At 44.8% G+C, this 26,226-nt stretch overlaps 1 protein-coding gene across 3 annotated transcripts in view; it reads right to left on the bottom strand.

Annotated features, from left to right (window-relative positions):
* Positions 1–23,099, bottom strand: part of ROR1 (receptor tyrosine kinase like orphan receptor 1) — a 146,867-nt gene extending 123,768 nt beyond the window's left edge. The window contains exon 1 of one of the 3 annotated variants that reach the window (XM_042030901.1): positions 22,914–23,099. In XM_042030901.1, coding sequence (XP_041886835.1) covers positions 22,914–23,016 — 103 coding nt within the window. In that variant the 5' untranslated portion in view covers positions 23,017–23,099. Of the gene's footprint in view, positions 1–21,911; positions 21,985–22,913 lie in introns of those variants that run through there. The other 2 variants (XM_042030898.1, XM_042030899.1) reach the window with 2 other exon arrangements.
* Positions 23,100–26,226: the final 3,127 nt, after the last annotated feature.

The raw sequence follows: 26,226 nt of genomic DNA, 5'->3' as shown, positions 1-26,226 counted from the left end.
GACCACCAAGGCTCTCGTTACAGGGACTTTGCGCTAAGCAGAGAAACAAAAAAACCCAGAAAAATCTTGTAATCTCAGCATTAATGAAATAGATGCAGGTTAAGAATATGTTTATGAAAATCCAGGAGGGAAAAAAGACACATTCCCATCTCAAAAGGAGAATGTTTATTATCCATATATTAAAAAATACTCAGACAGCAGACTCAGATTATTATATAGTGACAGCAAATTTGGTCCTATCACTCATCCCCTCCTCCAGCTGAGGAAACCTGGAAATCTGCACCGACATGTAAATCTGACAGAGATGCCAGAAACAGCAGAGACATCTTCAGTCAGCAAAGGGCTGATCCAGGGCGAGCTCAAAGCCTCCCATTGACTTCCAAGGGCTGGACCAACCTGTGCATCCATCCCAGTGCCAAGCAGGACTTGCTGCCAGGAATATAATCCCCCCCCCCCGTCCTGCCCTGTCCAATTTAAACACCTCCAGCACTGTGGCTTCAATAACCTCCCTTGCACGATTTTTCAGTCCCAGAGACTTTACTTGTCGGAAACCCTGGAATTCAGCTGAGGTTTCCTCGCCTGCATTGGCTCCCTCCTATTCACAGTCATGCCTTCCTCTAAATAACAGCCCTGTCCCTGCTGGGAGCACAAAGATGTGCAGAAAACATCATCCTCTTCACTGCAACAGGTCTTCATTTTACTGGAATGAAAACACAGAATAGATTTTGAACTTTTTCCTCCAAGACTTCAGCCCAATTGTTGAAAACTTTCCCCAGCTGTATAGGATATTATAGGTGTGCTCCCAGGGCAGCACAGTGACAGCCCCTGACCTTGCTGCTCCTGTGTTCCTTCGTTTTCACATTCATTTCAGTCAAACAGCAGAAATCGGGTTTGGGGGATGTTTTTATGAACAAGTATCTATTTATCGCTGCCTAAATCCCTTTTCCTTCCTTTGTGACAGAACCATACAGAAGGGAAAACAGGCAGAGGTTGGATTCCAAGGCAGAAGTTGGAAGAGGTGACCCCAAGTCCCCTGGAGCAGCATTACAAGGATTCCACAATTTATAAAATTCAGGCATTCTGCATCCTGGAAAACAGCAGGGTTCTGGCACAACTGACTGACACATTATACAGGACACAGACCTCCTTACCTAAAGTCTGATTAATAAATATTAAAAGGCTGAGTTTGATCTTTCCAGAACAGCAGCAGACTTCATAAACAGGGTGATGTCAGATGGAGATTACTGGGGCAAAAAAAAAAAAACCCTGCTAGGGTTTGCAATGGAAGGAAGGAAAGCTAAACACAGCCTCAGGCTCCTGAGATTACAGGTCAGCCCATTTGAATAAAAAATTGAGTATTAAAAAAGGGGTGGGCAGTATGTATTTTGGGGGGAAGGAGGAAGAAGGAAGGGGAAAGTAATACTCGTTATTTGAGCAGGACATGCCTTTTTTTCTTGGCAATCTCTGCCTTCTCTTTTCAACAGACACATCCTTTGGGGCCTGAATTGTGAGTTAGACACATGTCCAGAGAGAAACGGGCCTCTGTTTTCTGTAGAACAACAGACTACTTATTTTTCAGTACAGACAACCCCTCCTATCTGGTATTTAACTTATATGTAAACTAGTCCCAGCAGAGCTACCCCTCTTAATGGCTCACACAACCCTGGAAAACAGATTTTTTTTCTGCTCTTGGACTGGACTCATCACTGATGCATTAACTCAAAACGACAGTGAACCCAAGTCTATTCAGTTTTGTGGGCTGGTGTCGAGTGATGAGGCTTCTTGGCAGACTTGAACTACTTGGGAAGGCAGAAGTGAATCAAAGACTATTACACAGATACAGCAAAAACATTAGATAGATTCTGACAGACTCAATCCTTGCAGAATGTTTGATGTTCTGCTGTTCTCAAGTGACTCATCTGATTAATAAAGTAGATATATTTGTCATCTCCTTGGACAGAACTAGAAATGTACTTTGCTAGAAGCAAAAACAAATAGGCTTTGAGAGAAACACCACAGGTGAATGACTACCACCCACAGCACCAGGGATGTGCACTGCAGAAACACCCTTTTTTATGGGAATTCCCAGGAGCAAGGACAGTGGAAGATTTCAGGATCATGTAGTACAGTTTGGGTCTGAATCATATTTGTTGTCTCTGAGTGTTCATATCAAAAACCATTTTCTACTCCATCAGGGCTTACAGGAGAAACAATTTAGGTATGACACTATTATTGCTTTAATTAATGAATATATTTGTAAAGGTCTGAATAAACAGGTGAGGGAAATATTCACAAAGACTAAATGGAAGCTACAGTTTCTCTAGGATCCCTTTGGAGTCACCAAGATATCCAGGGTAAAATAGATGGATGAGGCAGAGTCCTCTGGCCATGCCCTTCCCTGTGTCCTAACAGATGTACATCTAATTTCTTGTTAAATCACAGCCCTCACAGCTTCCTAAGACTGTGAAGGGCTTTATTCTCCTCACCCTGACAAGTTTTCTCTCTCATATCTAAATTAAGCTTATTCTGCTTTAAATTAAGTCAAATATCTTTTGTCTTAGCAATCACGGCCATTGGGAATAAGCTGTTCTCTTCCTCTCTGTAACAGCTGATGTAGCAACAACTCACAAAATATCCTTTTTTTCCCCTTTTTCCTCCTTTTTGGTGATGCAACCACAGCTCATCCATCCTTATCAATGAGGTTTTCTTCTCTCTATGATTCTTGCAGTTCTCCCTGGACGTTCTCCAGCTGGTCCATGCTGATCCCACTTCCCAAAGCCAGTTTTCCTGCTGCTGAGGTCTCTCCCATGCTGAGCAGAGGGACAGAGATTTCTTATGCCCCGCTGGTTGTGCTGCTGCCTGCACAGCCAAAGACAACGTCTGCCTTCCCCTCACACTGCAGCTCTGTTGGCTCAGCTCCCTTCCACGACAGCTCCCAAATCCTTTCCCAAGAGCTGCAACCCAACCAGCTCCTGTTCTGTCATTTACACAGGTGACTTCTCCTTCAGGAGTTTGATACATTGCACTCATTCCATCTCATCATATTTCTCCTTTTTCTCCCGTTTAGCAAGATCATTTTGAAACTTGCCTCTTATCCCATCTACCTGGTATCCTCCAGCACAACTGCTGCTCCCATTCCCAGTTTGCTCCGAAACCATCAGGCCCAAGGCTTTCCAGTTATTTAGAGGTTCTCTGTTTTCCCTGCATGGAAATGACTCCAGTGCTGCCTTTACAAAGAGTTTCACTCAGCCTCCGTGTCTGTCCCCGCCATCACAAGTTGACACCAACTCCAGACACGTCACCGTGTCCCCCACAGGGTTTGATAAGCTGCTCTAGGGGGAAAGGAGGTTGGTGTGACAGGATTTGGCCCTGACAAAACCATTTTAGCTTGCTATTTATCTCCTTATTATCTCCCAGCTGCTTGCAAATACTTTATCTGTTGTTAAGCAGATTGATGTCGAAATCCTCACACTCATTTTTTGCTTCCTTCCCAATTTTTTAGGCTTCCCCCCATCAGCACACAGGGTCTCTCACTCCTCAGACTGACCTGGGCTGAGCAACTTCCTCAGAGGTTGAAGAACTGACAGGAGAAATCCTAAAACATCTAATTTATCCAAGTATTCCCTATGTGTTTTTTCTCATTTCTAGACTGAGACTGCAGTGCTGATGTCTTTGCATTCCTGGTGTCTGCTGGGTTTTCAGGGCAGGGTCAAAAGCAGTGCAAAAAAAGAGCATTAAGGATTTCAGCCTTTGGTTTCACTCTCCAGAACATTTCCTGTGCACTGAGTCACAAGTCAGCATTTTCCCCTGGCTTTCTCTTTCTCTGCTCCCCTCATTATCACTTGGAGCTTCAATCCCGTTCTGTGCCTCAGCTTTTCTGACTTTGTTGCTGTGTTTACCCTAAACTCTTCTACTTACCTCTGGCAATTTCATTCACAGATTTAAAATACCTTCCTCTCCTATAACCACGGCCTCTCTCTCTCTTTTTTTCACACCCAGCATTCCCAAATCAGAAGTATAATAATGTTCTCCATAAGTAACTATAGAGTCCCTTAAATACTTTGACCTTTCAGATTTGCTTCCCATAAGATCCTACTTAGGAACCTTAGTCTAACAAATCACAGTATTCTTATATCATCCCTATTTCCTAAGGAATTTGAACTCCATCATCCAAAATTGTTCATTAAAATATCTCCCAAAGTCACAATAGCAAATTTATGAGCACTCTGTTATTTTATAATTGAGAAAAGAGCATTTCAACCCCACATTGAGCAATTTCAAGAATTACCACAAAATGCATTCATTTTATAAGGTGAAGGTTAGAAGTTTTGAAATAATTACCAAATCCAAAACCAAACTGATAATGATTTCTTTCTGTCAACATCCCACTGCCCTCCCCAAATGCACCAACCTGGGCAGCTGGGAATGGCAGGAGGCTTTTCCAGGATTGGGAAGGGCATGGATAGGAGGCAGTCGTTGAGAAGCTTGGGCTCAGGAATAAGGATTAATGATTGCATATGGCACACATAGGTAGGTCCCACACTACTTTAAAATAAAGGAATAAATAAAAATGCTTTGATCTTGAAATTTTGGTAAAAGAGGCATCCCCAGCTTTTATTCTCACACCTGCTAGGGATTCTCTTTCGGGATGTCAAACAAGATTTAACCTGCACTCCTCTACATGTATCTAAAAGGAAAAAATATATAACCCACAGCAAGCCACGGTGAAAAATTTAAAATTGTTTGTAAACAATTTGATATGAGCTTCCTTGATCAAAACAACTGTTAAAAAAATTGGTAACTTCTGGATACTATCAGCAGAGAAATAAAAATGGAGTGCACAGTATTTCTTTTTGATGGAACATTGAGAAGATTTGCTTTTTTCTGATGCCTGCCAAGCTGCAATAAGAACCATATTTTCTGCATGAAATTTAACACCCAGAAGAAACTGTAAAGGACCAGAGGGTCTCCTGTCCCTCTACACTTATTACTGCTGTAAGCTCCATGAGCATATGGAAAGAACACGGTCTGGGTTGCCTGGAGATGATGTAAATACAGATAAGTGCATTCATCTGTTTAAAAAATGAATAAAAAGAAAAGAAAACCTACAGACCTTATTAAATAAGTTATCAGAAAAATATGAAAGTACATCTTTGCAGTGCATCAGTCCAGGCACATCATTTTTTACTTGTTTTATATGCTTTGGGTTTATTTTATATGCTTTAGCTGCACTGTGTATTTCTCAGGGCTCAGGGAAAAAAATCAACCTAATATTCTGACACAGAAAATTTATTTGGGTATTTCCCGTTCTGATTCAACACATATCAATGGCCTAAGCTACATATTATCAGCCCCAAGAATATCATTCAAGAAACGACAGCAAAGGATGACAGGTGGTCAAAACCTGCTTTTTATCCTTCTTCTGCTTTCCATCATGAAGCTTTTCCTACTCCAGCCCCCCCCCCCAAGCCAGGCAAAGTGAGTGCAAATATTAACTCTAATATAGAAATTGTGCACATTTCTCCACGAGCAGCCCCTCTTCCATCCCTGGATCCCTGAGACAAACCAGCTGCTCCAGCCCAGAGCGGGGGAAATCCAAACAGATTACACTCAAGTACTGCTTTATGGGAGATTTAGGAGAGACCACAATAATCCTAAATCTGATCCCCTGCACGACACATGCCACAATTCCCTATATCCAGTGGTTCTTGCACACATCCCACTGCGGCTGTGAGCACATTGTTCCCCAAGTCAGCCCTGATTTAAAGGCTCCCAAGTGATGAAGAGCCTCCCACGTCATTTGACCATTTGTTTTCCACAAATAGCTCCTTTCAAAGTGAAAAACTTGCAGAAGAAAATGAAGTTGGCTCCCCTTAATTCAAGCTGGAGATTTAAGAGTTTGTCCCCGCTGCAAACCGCACTGAAATGGAGAATTCCAGGAGCAAAGCTGGGAAGCAGAAATGGGGCACCAGAAGGTCCACGTGGGGAAAGGGCCTGGCCTGAAGCATCATCAAGTACAGAGAGCCTGTGCCAGGCACCCAAAATAAATGATGTGTCTTCACAGCAAACCAGTCTGATTCATTTCTGCTGAGTTCAGTCAGGGTATTTAAAACAAACTCTGAACAAAAATACCTCTTTTGTTTACAAGGCTTTGCTTTCCAAACTCTTGTCTCTAAAGATGGCATTTTCCAGACAGCTTAGGCCTCTGGATGCTGAGGAATCCTTTGGGAATGCAACTGGGTGGCTTCAGGACTTTCAGAGACCTCACCCTTGGCACCCATCCTTCTACTGTGCCCACGGATCCCACGGAAGATAACTGCACAGGGAATGTGTTTGTACCCAAAGAGCCAACTCCAGGATCAGACCTCAGCCTTCATTTTGAGGTGCTTTACTGGAAAACTACACAGCAAGATTAAACCTGCAGCAAAACGAGGATTAGTCCAGCCCAAGAAGAGGTAAGGAAGGACAAAAGCTGTTCTCATCCCAGAGAACACCCTGTCAACCCCCTTTTCCCTGATCTCCCTGCCTGCCTTTATGAAGTTTGATCAAAAATTACATTTTGTTATAGCCCAGTCTTAAAAGTCTGGATGAAACCAAAAGAAATCTCCACTGGGCTGTAGCCTGTTAATGATACCGTGCTCTCCTCTGGCTCCCTGCCAGAGAGTGAACAGTGCCAACATTTGCAGACTTCCAACAGGAAATTAAATAACTGCCCTGTTGGAAATATAAACCCATTTACAGTGGTCAGGCTTGCATTTTCCAAAACAACGATACAGTTTGTGCACGTAAAGCTCGAGGAAAATTTGTCAGAAGATTCAGCCAAGCAAATATGAAACAAAGCCTTATGAAAAGGTGTTTTACACAGGTCTCCAAATTAGAGCTTTGTCAGGTGTATTTCCTGCCCTGAGGCTTCTGGAGGAACAATTCTAGGGGCCTTTAGTGAGTGCTGCACACACATCCCCCATGGCTGAAGATTAACAGAGGTCCTGCTTTTTTCATAATTTTCTGTATTATTTCATTTACTTCTCCAGAAGTGTTTTGGGCAGTTTATAAAGTGCTGCTGCAGGCTTGGGAGAGCCTGGGCTTTATTTTTAACCTCTTTTGTGACTTCTGGTCAAATCTCTGCCCCACGCTACGCTTCATCCTCACACACTTCATCACATAGAATCATGGAATCCTGGAATGGTTTGGGTTGGAAGGGACCTTAAAGCTCATCCTGCTTCAACCCTGACACCTCCCACTGTCCCAGGCTGCTCCAAGCCCCATCCAGCCTGGCCTTAGACACTTCCAGGGATCCAGGGGCAGCCACAGCTTCTCTGGGCAACCTCTGCCAGGGCCTCAGCACCTTCACAGGGAGGAATTTATTCCTAATATCCAACTCAAACCTCCTGTCTTTCAGTTTGAAGCCATTCCCCCTTGTCCTTTCACTAAATGTCCTTGTAATAAGTTTCTCTCCATCCTTCTTGAATATATATTGAAGGGAGAAGCAAACTCCTGTCCCTATTTTAGTCACTGGAGTTTCACCACTGCCATCATCACCACCGAGATCTACACTGGGGAAGTTCCAGAGAAAGCAGTTTGTTCCTTCCCAGGAGTTTTTACAGCCTGGACTGTTCTATAAACCTTGTCCAGGCCCCACAGATACAACACCCAATAAATATTATATTCTGGAAGTATTATTGATTAGCAAATTTGACTTTTATCTCCATTTTTCTTCCTCACCCAGCTATTGCAATGTTTTTCTTCTGCCACCTCCCCTTCATCTCCCTGCTGTTGCCATTAGAGTCAGGAATGACACAGACACACAATCCAGGAGGAGTTCAAGAGGTAGGCAGAACATTCAATATATATATCCAACAACAGGAATATTCAGCAGGAACAGTAGCAGTAGAATTTCCACACTTAAGGGATTAGAAAACCATCCTGCACGTTTTTGCCAGTGCTAAGAGAGTGACAACTGTAGTGTTGTTCTTGAATATTATTTCTTTTCAAAGCAACACCGTGCATGAGTGCAAACCAGCTACATCTCACCTATTCATTGACAAAACCTTCCCTACATTCACTGTAAACAGTCTAAAGTTGCAGGTACAGAATGCCCCCCTCCCCCCAAAGTGCTACCTTGTATTTTTGCACAGTGGGGCCTTTCTTTCAAGGATCTGAACTTGTATTACACAGGTGGGTAAACATTATTATCCAGCTTCACTTGGATTGTTTCAAGTCCATGGCAAACCTGCAGCAGAGTCATTCCCTGAAGGGCAGATTTCCCTGGAGCCAGCACTCAGCCCTCTGGAGTAAAGACAACTTGCAGAAGAAAGAGTTTGTGGGATCAACCCACTAAAGCAAGTTCCTCCCACTAATCAAAGTCATATGAAAATAATTGCTCGAAAAAAAACCCATTTCCTTAAGAAACTCTTCAAAAATGGATTGAAGATTCACAAAAAGGTATTATCTACATTTGTATTTTCAAGCCTCACCTCAAGTTTTATGTGTAGTTCCATAAAACTGAGAACTGTACATGTATTTAATGCCAGTAAAGTAGAAAGACACCTCCACATCACTGCTTTTATTGCTTCTTCCATGCTCTTCCACCACCCAAACTGGGTTGAGGCCCTTGAAAAACGTGATGAGTGACACCACTCCCCAGGCATGCAGTGAATGATTTGCATCTTTCAGATTCCCATTCTGCAGAAGTCATTGGTCTTGGACGCAGGAAAACAAGCGAGGAAAAAGCAGCACGTTTGCAAGTGGCAGGAAAAGCAGCAGCAGGGGTAGAGCCCTAAAAAGCCCCTGTGAGCTCCTGGATGCCCCAGGACACCACTAAGCACCAGTCAGGTCTCACTTTCAAGTCTCACTCCTGTAAATGAAAAACAACTCCAAGTCTCACTCACTTAGGCCCTGCTCCAGGAAGGCACTCAGGCGGGATCTAACGTTAAACACAAAACTGGGCCCGTTTAAATCAGCTGCACTGTTTACAGTTCCAATCTATGGGTAAGTGCTCTGCTGGACTGGGGCCTTGAGCAGTGATTGTTATTTAACACTTTCTTTAAGTTCCCCTGCCAGTTCCTGGTGCCTCAGCAAACTTCATCTCTTTCCCATCCGCTGCATCCCCTGTTGTTCCTTGAACAAACACAGATGGCCCCAGTTTGAGCACTGAGATTCTGCCACCACAGCCATCTAGGAACCAGCAGATATTAAATGGAAAGGGGAGCTGCTATTTTCAAAGTTTTCCTCAAGACAAGAATAAATCAGCACCATTCACTGGCAACAGAAGAAAAAAGGCAAACGCAGGCAGTGGGGCAAAGGAGGCTGATAGGAAAGGGGAAATCAAACCAGCCCCGAGGAGGAGGTAACAGCTTGGGGTATTTTCCCTCCCCACAGCCACTGCCTGGGGAAGAAGATCAGCGGAAGGAGTTCTCACTTCTTGCTGTGGCTGATAAAACTCCAGACCCTGCCACAGGATTTGCCTGCTGGGAACCACCAGAGACATCTGCAGCAACGCCATTTTCCAGCTCTTCCAGCACCAGTTTGCCCAGAACAGCCTCCCACCAGTCACTCCTTGCCAAGACTCATTGCCACAGCCCCCAGCCTCGGTGACAGACCAGGGATCCCAAGGACATCCCAGCTGGATAGGACATAACCACAGTAGATGGACAGAGAAGCACCAGCAGCTCTTTGGCCTCTTCCCCATCTCTGCCACCACGAAGACACCAACAGAGAGCAGTGGGAGGATTTCAGTAATCAAAGGGAACCACTTCTTTTAAATCAAGCTGAAGAAACTGCTGAAATGGACCTTGGAATAGTCAGCAGGGGATCCCTTTGAAAAAACAAGACTCCCAAGAAGTGTGAAGAAGACCGTGAAGAAGAAAAACCACACTGGAGAGCAAAGATTAGAAAAGAGGAAGAAAACAGCATGAGGAGGAAGGAGTATCATGTGCTCTGCTAACTGCACCTCTTAATTAAGAGAACACAAGTGTGGCTCAGTGAAACAACATTACTGCACATCCCTGCTACAACACACGTTTATAAAAGGGATATATTCCCCTTCTTCCAAACGCTGAAGGGTTTCCATTCATCTGGCTGCAGCATGTCACAGAACTGCACTACAGCAAGATTATCTCTAGAAAGCCTGGGCTGTTATTCATATATTGAAACATAAGTAAGATATTATTGGTTTGGAAGCTGTCAAGACACTTCTCTGCGTGCTGCAACAGAAGTCAGAACGAGACATTATCCAGCCCCTACCCAAGGCTTCCATTGGACACATGAAAAATCAAAGCCCAGAAATCCTTTGGGGTGTTGACATTATTTTCTAAACTAAATCATCACCAGTGTAGTTCCCGTTCACATAAAACTAATTTTATTTGAGATATAAAGCTTCTAATATAAACAAAGTTTCTGAAAGAAAAACAGGTCAATCATTGTAGCTGCCATGGCAAATAACATTGCAGATTTTTCATCTGTTAATACATTTAATACACTACAGGGTCTGGGCACGTGAATGTCTGTAATCCTGGTCCCCAGTACCTTCTCCCCTGAAAAAGTAAAGTGGTACAGATGGATTTTTTTTTTTTTTAATAACCCTAGCCAGTAAAAACTGGAAAACGAGAAGAAAGCATTGGAAAGTGCATTGTTATTGGTGTGCCTGTATTGTATTAGCCCAGACATGTCTGTGCTTGGAAACAAATTGATTGCATCTCTTGGTAAATCAGCCCCTCTGTGGGTAACGTACCAATCTCTCCCCAGATTAAAGAAGCAGCATCTGCTTATAAACACAAACCAACTGAGGAGCTGGCACTGCTGCGGACTTCATGGCTTGTGTTTTCTCTGCTGTTCTTCATGTGCATGTAAGGATTGAAGTACAGCACATCTCTAACACCACATCAGGGGCTTCAGGTAAACCTCTAATTGCCCCATGTGTACCAAAAATGCATTTAAACAGAATTTTTAAAAAATAAAATGCATGCAAAGTATGTGATGGAGCACTTACCATGGACTCTTTAACAATTCATTACCAGCATCGGGTACAGGATGCATTTATTCTGAATTTACATGAGTGTAAGGAAGAACAGGTTTGGTCAAAATATCCTCCTGTGGCTTTAAAGATCCAATTAGGCAAAGCACGTTCCCAAAATGAAAGGGATGTTAATAGAAAACATCGAAGCAGTTGTTGGCTGACACAAGAATCCACTGAAATCCAAACAACCCCCCAGGACCTTGAATTGCCAATAGAAATGATCCATCAGAGCAGCTCAAAGGCACAGTCCCAAGTGTGCTCTGTTCCTCTGAAGGAATGTGAGTGAAAAAGCAGCTGCACTGTGGGATGGTGCCTTCAAACCTCCCAGCATTCCTGAATTAGCCTTTTACCAAAGACACAGCAAATCCCAAAGTTCAGTGCACGCTCTTTCGCCTCCAAAGCTCAAACAACTCAGTCCCAAAGAGGGCAAGTTTGTCATTAAAACACAAAAAAACCCCAAAAATAACAAAAAATCCACCCTGGCAAGCAGGCACTAACAGTGAATTTCCAAATATTTAGTGCTTGTGCTCTGCAGAGGTGAGACGCTTGTGCATCTTCAGACACCCCAGTATCCAGAAATGAAACGGAAATCCCCGAAATATCTTGGACTAAAACTGGCTGAGGTCAGAAGGTGTTGGTGCAGGCCAGAAAAGGGCTGCCAGACCCTCCCCTGCCAGGTGCACCCCTTTTCCAGCACATTTGCACCTGGGCTTATGTCCAAAATAAACCACTGAAGTCCCAAATCCCAAACATCAAAGATGAATGAGCACAAAGTATCTAAAATGTTTCCTAGTTTGGCTCAAAGTAGGAAATTCTGCAGAACTCAAGAAAGGATCAAGCTCTGCTCAACAGGAAAGAGACACTTGAAGCTGCCTCCCCTTTCACTTCATCTGAACAAATGTTTGATAGATTCAGGCAAAACAGAAAAATCCTGAAGATTATAAAATCCTTTCTCTACATACACAAAAATCACTCATTTCAGAACTCTGCAGTGATAAGAAAAGTAAGAAAAGCCAAAAAAACCATGCAGAAAGACTGAAACAGGCGTTGCTTCCCAGTCAAAATTTAAACACACAGCATTAAACATTTCCTTTTTTATCTTTATATTCCTGCAAAGTGTGAAAAGTTCTTGCTCAGAGAACTATTGCTCTCCTTGAACCGCACATGAAATTATCAAATATAGGTTTCAAGAACAAATATTGTCTCAAGTTGCAACAGCTTTCACCAAGTACTGCAAATGTTCTCCTGACACACAAGTGGAGTTAAAATTTGGAAATTATTTCAAGTCCCACGTTCAGTCTGAGAAATATTCCTCACAGAAACAGTGTCTTTTCATTAGGATTTAACTGAATTCTGTATTATTTATTAGCAGACAAACGGGATGCCTTTTGTATTCCTAGTACACATTTCTGGGAGGAAAACTTGGGATATTGTGGTTAAGGTTGGTAGAGAGCATGAGAACATATATGGAACAAAAAGTGCAACCATTTGCATTTGGCTGCTCATTTGAACCCCGTGAATATTTTTGGATATTATTTTGTTTGAAGAAATCCAATCCTCCCTGAGCAGCTCTTTTCCTGTATGCAAAGCCCTGGCTTTGTCCTGCCCTGGGCCAGCCATGGAAGAGCCGACCCCGTGTGCTCCCACAGCCAGCGCTGGAAGTGACACTCGTCTTTCATCCCTGCAAGCTGAGCCAGCCCCACAGCACACACAGATCAAAACCATCCCTTCTCCCATGGCATTTGGTGCAGGAAGCAAAGGGAACACTAGATCCTGCTTGAAGACAAAATCCCAAGTATTCAAGTTTCACACGTTCTGCAGCGGGTATTTCCCAGCTCTGGGAAAAGGGCAGCGGCACAACCCCAGGACAAAAACCCACAGGACAAAAACCATCTCGGTGGTACCAGTGTCCAATTGGACACCAAAGATGTTGGGAAGCATCCATGAGTTGTAGCAGTGTAATGGAGCAAAACAAAACATTTCTCCCATTTCTTTAAGCACCACGTGTACTTTGAGTGCAACAAAGTCCATGAGAGGAGCTGCACGTCCCTGTTTTTCAGGATAAAATATTCCAGAACACTCTGCACCGGTTCACTGCTGGATGAAAAGTGTCTGGAAACAAAGCAGCAAAAGCATTTTCTAGGGAAAAAAAATTTGATTTGATTCTAAAAATAAGGAAAATACATCAAAGTAAATTTTCAGTGTACTTTCTTTGTGTGCTAGTAACAAGTACCATCATTAGCAGGACTGAGTTCATTCTTTGGGGTTCTTTTAAGGCAATAATATCCCACGCCAGGGGTGGGCACATCGTGACTTTCACGTGGAAAGCCTGTCTTCCTTTACACAGGAAATATTTCAGCTGGCTGAAAGCAACTGCCCACTAAAGTTAGTAAAAGATTCATTACATGCATCCTCTAAAGGATTCTGGCAGAAAATCTGTCAGGCTCTGCTGCTCAGATTGACTGTCTTAATCAGCACTGCTGAATGACTGAGCCATAACCAGGATCTTTAGGATCTTGTAGGATCTTTAAGACAGCAAAGCAAGTGGAGATCAAAAACTATTTCCCTGCTGCACCTCAGTCATCTTCAGTGTAATCCTCAACATCTCTGGTGTCAGTAATTCCCAGTAAGAGCAGCAAACAGCAGGATAATATCAAGCCTTGAGACCTGATGAAATGAAAGCTAAATTAGCACAATAATCCCTCAAGAACATAAGTGCCTTCTCAAGGAGCCTGACACCAGCTTATACAGGCAAGAGCAGAAAAAAGCCTATAAAACTCACTTCAGTGGGATAACGCAACAAAAGCTAAAGAAAGTTGAGCCTCCTATCACCACACATCCATCCCTTGCAACATTTCAAATGATTTTACAGTTCTTCTGACAGATCTGTACATAGACACCTCTCAGCAAATTACATGGAATATATACACACTTAATCCCTCCTTGCACTGTCGAGACAGAATTCTTCCCCTCAGGCCTTGTCAGTTATTACAATTAGTCCAGGTGAAGTTACCCTTGATAATCTCAGGAGATAATAACTGGCAGGAGGAATAGGATAACAGAACATCCGACAATTACAGGGTTTGGGTAGGGGATTTCTGTAGAGCTGACAACAAAATAAACAACACCTGATGTACAAACCTGTGCAGAAGCCTGAACTCTGATTTTCCCACAGCAAAGGCAGTGCCAGCATTGCTGTCCCTGCTGTGACCCTGCTGGATGGGCTGTGATGCCTGAGGCCACAGCTTCACTCATTTACTGACAGAGAACAACCCCAGTTAAGACTTTGGTGCTGTGCTCTGTCAAAACTTTCTGAGAAGTTGGCTGTACCAGCGGTGCTCCACCATAAATATAACAGAGACCGAAAAATTCACCCAGTGTTTTAGAGCTCCAAGCCCAGCGTCTTCAGAATGGCCTTGGATAAGAGAACTGACCAGAATTGAGTCTTCCCTCTTGGATGAGAGAACTGAACATGCCCCACAAGTGACAACAGAGCAACCTTAAATGATCAGATTCCCAAAAATCCTTGTGTAGGTGTCCCGTTTACAGGAGTCGCTTCCACCACAAGATATTGTTACCCAACCAAAGGCCTCATGGCAAGGAAAAGCTGTCCATTTGCAGGTGGTTTCTCCTTCTTTATTGAAGAAATTCCCTGAAAATTCACTTTACCTGCTATTGACACTGAGACCACCTTTTTTTCCTTCCCCCAGTACCAACTCTCAACTTTTGAAGTTTTCAAGACAGATCAAAGAACTTCCCCAGAACCATTGGGACCTACAGAAATGCTGAAAGCAGAGCCACAAGAGTGATCAGTGCCAAATGTGGCTCCCCAGCGAAACCAGTTCAGGAAGGAAGGAATGGGCCAGTTCACTTAATGCCCAACCTATTCTGTCTCACCCTGAACAGTTCAACCAACAAAATATTTATATTGACATTCCCTGGAGGTGTTCAGCCTGAAGTGTGAGGGGTTGGTCATACAGCTCCTCATATCAGGACTATCTTTGCTGCTGGGAAAAGTAAGAGACAGATTTCAAGAAAATTGTTCAAGTTCTGCACGTAAAATACTCTCAAGTTCGTGAACATTTTGCTGCTGCTCAGGGTTCACTACACAGAGTCAGAAATACTCATTAGGATTTAAAAAAAGATCAATCACAAACAGGGAATGTAAGAACATAAATCACATCCTACAACAGGCTCTCAAAAGGAAAAGGGAAAATCAGATATCATCTCTCCCTATATAACACAAGAAAATCAAGGCAGTGTTTTCTTTTAATCCCTGATGAAATACAATTTTGCTAATGATAAAGATTTCCCTATAGTGAGAGGATGCCTTTACAGCTTCTTCCCTTGCCTGGGCCTCTTTTTGGAGAATTTCTGTAGCAGAAGGGACTGAAAGAAGCAAAAACCCTTTAAAGGTTTTCACCAGGGTGTCTCAGGGCCTTCCTAAAGCTCTCTGCTGTACTAAGAATGCAGTTTATAAACACGTAAAATGCTACTGTTCTTAATATACTGGAAAACACTTTTTTTTCAACATAGAGCAACAAGCCCTGCACAGAAAAGATAACGACAACATCCAGCTTATGGGAATGACCCAAAACTCAGGAGAAAAGGGGTCTGGAGCTCCAATGCTGCTCCACTGCTGCATCCACTAGAATGCATTCTGTTATCCCACAGCAGGTTTCAATTATTCATCTCTTAATCAACTTCAGATTGACTTATTTAAAAGGATGCAATTTTAACAATAAATCTCATGGACAGTGTTAATTAAAAGCTAAATCTTGCCCTGAGCTCGACGCCCAAGGTCTATGAGAATGTTCACAGCCCATTTATTTACTCCAGCATTGTGTCAGTTATTGAATTACAGTAAATTAAAAACACAGTGACAGAGCAATAGCTGAAATAAGTGAGGCTTGTTGCATCTCACTTACAAAGGTTGCCAGACTTGGGCTCTGTCAGGCTGCCAAGAAAAGTGAATGTAAAAGTCAGGGGCCCTCAGTTCAGAAACATCCTCTGGTGAGCATGAAGTGTTGCAGCCTCAGAGATGCCAGCAGGCAGAACCAAAAGTCCACCACGAGCTATTCCTTGGCCTCCTGAAAGCATTTAATGATATAAATCCATCTTCCTGACAATCAGCTGGGAATTAAATGACCTGTTGCCACTGTAGGTGAGACACACTGAAAGCAGAGCTCAACGTGGTGCTCTCTCCACTCAGCACGTTCTGGAGAAAAAGAGATGTCTCCATCATGCCACAGATTTTCATTAAATTCACAGAGAGATAATGTGTTTTATAAAAAAAAAAATCAAAACATATGGAATGAATAATTAACATATACCAAAAAAAAAAAAGTAAAATGAAAACACACAGAATGCTTGTTACTCATACAGCACATCAAGTACTTCAGAGTAAACAAAACAATTAAAAAGACACTTCCTTTCATTTGAAGCCAAGTTAATTTTGGAGAAGAGATGTTCACCCATGATAACTGACCCCTTACAGGAAAAACTGGGAGAGGCAAGAGCTGTTGTAAATACAGCGTAGACTGCACAGGACTCAGATATACATTAACTCTATAAAGGTGTTACAGGTGGGATATTCCCTGTACAACGAGGATGATCCCCCTTCATGAGGAGAAAGGTTGATGGAGGTCTTGCAAAGAGGACCTCACTTGATCAAAACCAGACCTAATCTTAGTTCTAACATTGATTTTATTTTTATATCATTTGGCCAAGCTTCTGTCTTCTAGAGACCTCTGTGTGTTCACAATCACACTTATCTTTGAGGACAGAATGACTGAAACGGAATTCAGGGAGAGAACAAATCCCCTTTACAAGTTAAATATTCCACAAGAGTGGATGTCAACATGGTAAAAGCTAAAGGCCCTACAGAATTTTGAAATGAAGGCCACCCAGACCCCAATCCCTCCTTCTCCAGCACGTGTTCTCACTCTGCAGGAGTGGCCATGGTGTTCTGTATGGACCAGCTACACTGTGGACACCCCCAGGCAGCTCATTACATTTACACCCTCCATCCTTTAAAGCTCGGCTTAGCGTCTTCAGGAGGGATTGGGCCACCAGAGCAGCTTTGCAGAGGAATGTTCACACTGTGACCGTGGAAGTGCACATCCTTCCAGGGCCAATCTCAAGTTCCCAGGGTAGGAAAACCATCCCCTGCTCTATTTCCAGTCTCTGGAGGGAATGTGTGAGGAGGTTATAAAGCTGCCGAGTGTTTTTCCCTCGCTTATCTCTGATCTCTCCATTTCCCATGGCCTGCTGCTGTGCTCCGGCTCACTGCTCCACCATTCCAGCTCCTTCCTGGATCTGCCTGGAACAGATGTTCAGGGCTCTGCTGCAGACAGACAGAGCATCTGGGAATGGGACAGGGGGATGCACCAGGGACAGCCCTGGGAGGGAAGGAGCAGAAGGTCACAGGAAGCCCTTGTGCTGTATCAGTTTCAGCACATGACCTGAGTAGCTTGAAAAAAAGCTTTTAATAAAATGCAGGCTTCGCCCAGAGCCTGCACCAACTTTTCTCAAGAACTCAGCCAGTTATGAAACTTTACCAGTACATTTTGGGATGGCAAAGTCCTAAGTTAAAGCTAGTCCCAAATCTCTGAGAGTGAACAAAAGCACATCCCTGTACAGCCCAGAGCATCAGCAGGGCTTAGACAGCCCATGGAACATCTGCACAAAGTTACCAGCACTTCTGCTCCAGCTCTTGGGGACAGTGGCTTGCCTGTACACACAGGGACTTGCCTTATTTATTATTTCTTTTAGCTTTCCCTGACAGAAAGGGCAGACAGATGTTCTTTGCCTTCAGTGTTCCCGAGGCACAATAAATATGCCCAGGATTCATGTCTCCAACGTGATGTCATAGAATCAGAGAAACCTGAGCTGGAAGGGACCCAAAAGGATCATCCAGTCCAACTGCTGGCCCTGCACAGACACCCCAACAATCCCACCCTGTGCCTGAGAGTGTTGACCAAACGCTCTTGGAGCTCTGGCAGCCTCAGGGCAGTGACCATTCCCTGGGGAGCCTGTGTCCTGCAGGAAGAACCTTTTTCCTGATATCCAACCTAAACCTCCCCTGACTCAGCCTCAGCCATTTCCCAGAGCCCTGTCGCTGGTCACAAGAGCAAACAGATCAGAAGATCTCAGCAGGGCCCAGGTGGGTTAAGCCAGGCCTGGACCAGAACCACAGAACTGGCACATTCCAGCCAGCAGGAACACAGTACCCAGCCCCCACCAACACCATGATACAGGACATGTCCTGCAAGGGCATTTTTTGCTGTCCTTTACCCTCTCTGAGCAACCAGACTCCATGCACCTCTCCAAAGGGGTTTGTTAGAACAGGATATCAAGCACAAAAACTCCAAGGAACTCAGTGAAGCAACAAAGCAGCCTTGACCTGAGCTTTCTTCTGCTCCTGCCTTGTGCATGAACTCCACGTAATGACTTGTTGAGAAACACCAGGGAAAACGCAGCTCTGTACACGGCACTGCTGGAACACAGCCCTGGCCTCACAGCCCATTTATCCCTGTCAGCCCCTCCTCCATGGCAGTGCCGTGGCTTTCTGCTCTGGTGGTGACCACTCCACACAATTTTTTCAGGAATCCTACCTAACAATCATCCTCCAAATCTGTGTCCATCCTGGCAACATGAACCATGGGATTCCATCCACAAGCCACCAGGCACTTCCCTTCATACACTGCCCTGCAGATTTACTTGGAAACAGTGGCACTCCACTGTCTCCACTTCAGGAGGAGATCCTGGAAAGCAATCTTCCTCACCCCGGGATGCTGGCATGGAAGCAGGCTGAGGAGCCTGGGTTATTGCTTTCCTCACTGAAGGGGTTCCTTTCTCAAGCTACTTCTTTTCCCCAAGCTGCCTGACTTTGGCAGAGCACCATTTTCAATATCATATTGCATTAGATTCCAAATATAGGCAAGTTCTTTTACTTTACATTATGTTCCCTGGGGGACTTCAAAGAACTTTACTATTAAATAATAGTAATATTTAGAGCTTTATTATTACATCACACACAAGTGATATATATTTAAGCTGAAATTACTCATTTTTTCCACCTTGGCAAACTTCACTGTCCATCCTGTCGTTTCAGCCCAATTAAATGACATTAAACATGTCCAAGCCTCTCACATGCCATACTCCTGGCAAGGGCAGCAGCGACTCTGCTTGTAAACAGCCAGAAAAAAAATTTGTAACTTCCTCTGCAGCACCTGACCAAATGAAACTTTAAACCAAATGTAGAATTTCAGGAATTTTAAAGCACTTCATCATAAAGGATGTAAAACTGCAATCACCACCCCCACAGAAGGATCCTTCAGCTAACACCAGTATTCTGTTGTTATTTACAAAGAACCATAGACAACTGCTCTCATTTATTCATTTTACTGTTGTTCCATTTATAAATGTGCAGATTCATTGACTTTCAATATCTCCTTGATTACAATGAAAAAGAAACCAGAATGACAAAAGCCCTATGAAGTCACTTTATTATTCAACTGGAGCAGCCCCAAACAACCCAGAATTTCTTTGAGTTCAGCTTTAGGGAGCTGGTTTCAAGACACAGCACGGGGTTTGCTAATTTTTAAAAGCAGAAACCTGGATCAAAGACAGCATCTTAGCAGTAAAATAACTTGATTTGATACTCGTCTAAGTGTTTCAATACGGAGCAGGCTGTCAGAATGCAGGCTGGGTTATCACCGTCACACCTCCACCTCCGCACGGCCGGGTGTGAGACTCTCCAGCTGTGCCAGGGCTGCCGCGATTCCTTCGGCTCCGGGAGCGGCTTCCCCTGGGAAGCACCAGCACCCATCACCTGCATACCCACGGCAAGGTGAGAACATCCCACCGAGACAGCAGAAAGAACCGCAGTCAAGCAGGTTCCTAGGAACTGTTTGAGATACAACATTTCACTCAACAACTGTGTGAACATGGAACTTGCAATTGAGGATGACTGAGGGTTTTTTTCCAGGGCGTGGGGAAGGAAAGGTTTACGCTTTTTCTTTTGTCTGAACTAACTTTCTACATGTTGCTGGCTTGCAAGACAATCGCTGTGTGCAAAGCAGCTGCATTTAGTTAGAGACTTTTTAAAAGAGTTTTCAACTCTGAGGTGCTCTTTTGAGTCCCAGCAGACTGCTGGATTTCTACATCTGTTTCCAAAGAGCGGGATCCAGTGTCACACCTCAAGGAAACTCTTTTTTTCCCCTCGCTTTGCCTACTTAAAGCTTTAAAACACTCCTCTACCCAACTCTCATTTGCAACCGTTTAAATCCCTGCGAGGACATAATTAACACAGCAGTTTCAGCAGAAGTTAATTACAGAAACAAAGAAACGATGTCCTGAAGATAATTTGCTGCTGCTTCAAGCCACTTTTGTCAAGAAATACAAGGCTACAACCTCAAACAGTGACATCTACCTTCATCCTCTTAGAGGCTTAAGGCAACAAAAGCATTTTGTTTGTTTTTAAACTCATTCCTGGATAGTGGCTGAAGAAGCAGCAGCTTGTGACCCAGGGATGAAACAATTAACCACAGGGACTAATCAAGAGCTGTGGAACTTTATCTCACAACTTTCAAGGAAATCAGCAGCACCCCTACAATCTAAAACACAATCTGGAGATCTGTGGGTTTACTACACGCTTATAAAATGTTTTTCTATTATTCACGCTTCTGTCATTGTGTCTCCTCACAAAGTTACATGATCTGGAAGAACAATAATCAAGCTGAACTGGGAATATCCAGAGCCACATACTGCAAAACATATCCAAGTTGGAGAGTTGCTGTTCCTTAAATTGACATTAACTTCGTGCTTTTATTTGGAACACTTGGGCCAGCCCGTGAGCACCCTTGGGGAGAGCTCAAGTTAAAGGCAGTGAATGTACAAAGCTTTTGGGCTTGTTTTGCTCCCTACAAGGAAAGGTCATGGACAGAAAGGCAGCAGCAGGAGACAGCGGTCCACATTCTCCTCTTGAAAATGTCAGGGTTAAAGGGTAGGGACTGAAGATTCTGTATGGGTTGGGTTTCTGATGAAGCAAAACCTATTTCCCCAACCATTAGAGTTACCTTAAAGAAATCTGTAAAACATTTTAGAACTGGCTTTTTCTTTGGTTTTTTAATTAGTGGTGGATGTTCAGGTTCCCTTAGTCTTCCACAAAATTTAGTATGGGGGAAAACATAGTATGTGGTTGAACATGTGATAGATGTCTATCTATATAAAATAAATAAATCACTTGATCTGCCCGTGAATCCACACTGCAAGCATTTGCCAAAGATAGTATTTAAAATGCAGGAAATACTTCACTGTGGAAAGTAACTGTACATAATTACAGATCACAGTCCAGGCTGGAAGGATCACCTGGTCCAGCCTTTTGTGGGACAGGGAGCCTGACTGAGATTATCCAGTCTCACCTTGGAAACCTCCACCACATCCCTGGGGTGGTAATTCCAGTGAATTATTGTTCTCACTATAAAAAAAATTATTTCTTATGTTGAGCTGAAACCCCTCTCTGTGTAACTTGTACTACATGACCTGTACTGTAATGACTACATTAATATATTTACATAAAGGTGAATTCATACACTGATAGATACTTCCCAGCAGAATCCACAGGAAATAAGAAATGGTCAGTTTTAGACCCAATGTGATCAGTTGCTTTATGTTAACAGGGTTTTATTTTTCCCCTTCCAGGCTCTTTGAAACATGCAAAAAATTCATATGGCCCTAAAGCTTTGAAATGATCTGAAAAACCAGGGGGGAAATGGCCTTTTTTCCCCTTTTAAAAATACAGCTATTTGTTAGGCACACAGAGCATTCCCTGGAGACACTAGAAATCAACTTTTGAAAATTTTCCCATTGAGATGTCAGGAAGAATTCCGACCTCAAGCTAGAACTCATCCAGCCATTGAATCTGCACCACGAGACTCCTGTGAGGCGCACTGGGACATCGGGAAGTCATTCCAGCACATCCACTCCCTCACACACAGTCCCGGGAACGGCATCCTTAGGGACACGCTGCAACACCGGGAGAAATCCAGGCACAAGGATGTGAGTTAGATCTGTTAGCTACAAGCAACTTTTTAGAGGCAGTTATCCCACAGTATTTACAATTTGGGTTCGATTTTGGCTTTTTCATCAACTTTTTCTCTTTAGCATTCACTTTTTTCACTTCTTTAAATATAAAATACAGGCATATGATCAACAGGACTTCTCTGAGGTGGCTTGTGATTGAAGTACCCACCACAAAACACTTCGGAGGAGCCGGAGTTCACGTATATCCAACCCTCAGTGAAATTCTCATGCAGGCGTCCAAAAACACTGCTCACTTTTTACTGACTTGGCCTGAAGGACTCAGTCCTTGCCCAATTCCAGCTATCCCGATTCCAAGGTCCCTTTATGCCTGAGCTACGCTATGTTTTACACGTAAATCACTCGCAAAAAGGCTGGAATCAGAACCCTGATAAAGGAGAAGGATCGCGGGGTAAATATCACTCGCTAACAACAGAACGGAGACGCTTTCTTTTTGCTGAAAATAAATAAATAGATAAACAAACATTTTTTAGGAGTACAAGGGGGGTGAGATGGCAAAACATGCCCTCAGAGCCGGATCTAAGGGACAAGTCCCCAGCGTGACAACACACCTCGGGCACCATCAATCACGGACCGCAAAGCGGGACCGCCTGGGAATGGTTACGCTGGGAATGCTTACTGGCCCCAACACTTGGAAAGAGCTTTTTTACGAAGCAATTAAACACAGACCGAGTGTAAACCCCCGAGTTCGTTAACGGGAGGCGGCGCGGGGACAGCGCTGGAGCCGCCGGGCTCCCCTCAGCGCCGGCCCCGCTCCTCTCATCCCACCCCGGCACCGCCGTGTCCCCCTTACCTTGCGTGGCGTCCCCGGGCTCGGCGCGGCTGCCCGCGCGCAGCAGCAGGAGCAGCGGGAGCAGCAGCGGGAGGCTCCCGTCCGCGCCGCCCGGCTGCTGCATTCCTGAGCCGGCGCTGCTCCCGCATCCACCGCGGGGCCGCCGCTCCTCCGTCCCGCGCTGTGCCGGCGGGCGGGGAAGGCGGCGCGGCGGGGAGGGAACGGGGCCGCCGCCTCCCTCAGCCCTGCCCGCTGTCACCGCCCGCCCGCGCTGCCCGGCCCCGCAGCGCCCCGGCGCGGCCGCCCCACAGCAGCCACCGCCGCCATTTTGTCCCCGTGCAGGGCCGGGGGAGCCGCCCGCCCTCAGAGCCGCCCTGGGGCGGCCCTGGCGGAGCTCTGAGGGCTGCGGTGCGGGGGTATCCCTTCCCCTTCCTCTTCCTCTTCCCCTTCTCGAGGGGCAGCCCTTCATACGGTCCCTGCGGGATTGTCGCACTTACGGGGGGAACGCTTTCCGCAGAATCGCCTCCGGGATTATCGAGTCCAACCTGGGAGCAGACACAGAATCACAGAATCGAGTTGGAAGGGAGCACAGCGCGTTCTTTGGTCCGGCTTCCCTTCTCCATCATCCCGGAGCACGTGGCATGGGGCTGTATCCAGAGGGTTCTGGAATATCTCCAGTAAGGGAGATTGCACACCCTCACTGGACAATCTGTTCCCGTGCACGGTCATCCACACTGGAAGGGTTTCCATCCCTTCCCCTTCCCAGGGGTCTGCCCCTCATACAGTAAGCGCACTTGCAGAGGAGCAACTTTCACAGAATCACAGAATTGTTGAGGTTGGAAAAGACCTCCAAGACCGCCAAGTTCAACCTGGGATAGATCCCCACCTTGTCAACAAGCCCAGACCCCAAACATGCTTTTCCCTCTTTCTGGTGATCAGAAACTGAGATTTTGGGCAGGAGGGTTGGAGTTCCCTCCTGCCCAATGGTGGATAACATTTTTGCTGGAGTTGGAGGACACTGCCAAAGCTGGTTGAAGCTCCGAGGAGTGATAGCTACTTTCCATCCAGGAGAATGATCACATTCCTAGGATGCTTAGATTGGGTTTAGGATTTCAAAAGTCGGCAACTGTTTAATAAAAAGCTCATAAGTAGAGTGGAAACAAGGACAAGATTAAAGGAATTTCCTCCTCACTTCCTGCTAGATCAGATCCCTTAGGCTTTTCTTCTGCCATATGAATCTTGTATTTCTTGTCAGACACTAATAGAGTTTCAAGAGGAGGAAGAAATCCAGATAAACATCTGGCAGCATGTTAGGGAAGGAGATTGAGGTCTGGAACCACCTTCTCCTCACACATACAAACATGCACATCTTCCTCCTCTCACCAGCCAGGACAAGGACAGGAGATTATCCGCTTCCTCGGGAAAACTGACCAATAAACAAACATGGAGGAAATGGACAAGGCGAGCCAAGCGTGATGTGTTTTAGGATCTGGCGTGGCTCATGGAAGGGACTGTCAGCTGCTGGGACCTGGGTGCCCGAGTTTCTGCCAGTTGAGGTCCTTGAAGCACCGCCCCTAATCCAGGTGAACAAGGCAGGCCCAGCTCCAGCCAAGATCATCGGGCAAGTTCAGGGTGGCGAGGCAGGTCTGAGGTCAAGCTGAGAATCACCAGCAGCTCAGGCGCCATCCCTCAGGAGCCATTCCAGCAACAGGCACTGGGACACAGCGCAGGTCTGTAGGGATGAGGCAGGTCAAGCAGGGAAGTTGGTCCACAGCAGGGCCCATAGCCACACACAGGGATGCTGCAGTGACAGGCTCTAAGGGGGGCCAGGGCTGATCTTAAAGAGAGCCGCAGGCAGGGTGGGGTGGGTTGCAGTCACTAAGAACGATGAGTGCCCTCAGGGGCCTGACACTTCTCCTGGAGACAGGGAATACCGGGAATACCGGAGCTGTGCCAGCGGGAAGGTTAGGCCGTGCAGCTGGGATTGCAGTGCTGCGGCACCAGCCCAGGCTTGCCTGCCCTGACCCTCCAAAGTGACATTGCAGGTTACTTCTGGCTGATCTAACAGCGAGCTGCCCTCAAGGAAACGCCTCCTGTGTTTTCTTGTGTTCACCCGGGCAAGGGCATTCAATGAATGCTCTGATGAGAGCAAATGGGAGCGATGTTCCCCCAGATCAGCCAGCTGGGTCCAGTTCCCCACAGCGGCTGGAGTCTTGGATCCTGCAAAGGTGAGTGGGACCCTTCTCCAGGGTCTCCACTGAACCACTGCTTTTGGCAGCAACTGCTGCTACACCTCTTCAGCTGTAACACAAAAGTGTTTCCTTCATCTCTCTGTTGTGTAATGAAATAACATGTCCATGAGATCCATATTCCTCTGAGCTGGGCACAGGGATAACCCACTAAAGATACAAAAACATTCTGTGGCAGATGCAGGAACTAAATGCAGATTCTCCAAGTTCTCATTTAGCTTCGAAGTTTAAGCTCCATGCAGCGTGAGAGGATAAATCATTTATAATTAAAAAACAAACCACTTATTTTTAGCTGCAAATCTACCAAAGTGCATGCAATTAGCAGATATAAATCACTTCCTGGCTCGCAGACTGCTCAGCACAGCACATAAATGAAAGTTAAAACATACGTTTGGGGAATACGTGGTACATCTGCTCTCAATCTGCAGCATTTGGAAATCAATACAAATATTCTCCCTGCTTTAACATGCTGCAGTCTGTCATCCCACAGTGGAAAGGCTAAAAATATATTAAACAAAGGAACTGGAGTGGACACAGCCCTAAAGACCCAAGAAGGGATATCACAGAGTATCCACAGTGATCTGATGGCAAGAAGAATTTGGGGTAGGGGTAAGCTCTGGCTTGGGAGGACAGTTGGAGTTTCTCCTCTGTGGTCTCAGGATGCTTGGGAGATGAAGTGCACACATAAGGCTTCAGAAGGTGACTCTGGGGAGAAGAATCAACCATTTGATACATGTCCACATATTTTAAAACAACGACAAGCTTGTAGTCAGTATCTTTGTGGAATTAGTTCCCGCAGGGAAAATGTATTATCCACAAAACTTTCTTCTTCTTCTTTTTTTTTTTTTTTTAATGAAAAGATAGCAAAGAAGCTGTCTGGGAATGATTTGTAAGTACAATAAACCTCACAAGAGGATGATAAGCAGAGTATTGTATGAGAATCGTGTCAGAAGTACGGCAAAATAAAAGAGAAACATTACACATTTGTAGTTACTGACAATGTGTGTTCTTAAGTATCATGTCACATTAGAAAAGAATCCTTGTTTTCCTTTCCAGCTTTCACTAATATTCCTATTAATCTACAC

This window comes from Corvus kubaryi, unplaced genomic scaffold (assembly GCF_017639235.1).
Source record: "Corvus kubaryi isolate FWS band 111438036 unplaced genomic scaffold, C.kubaryi_AGA036_p1.0 37334, whole genome shotgun sequence".
Lineage (NCBI taxonomy): Eukaryota > Metazoa > Chordata > Aves > Passeriformes > Corvidae > Corvus > Corvus kubaryi.
Note: the sequence above shows the minus strand (reverse complement) of the source record. Positions and strands in the feature narration are given on the sequence as shown.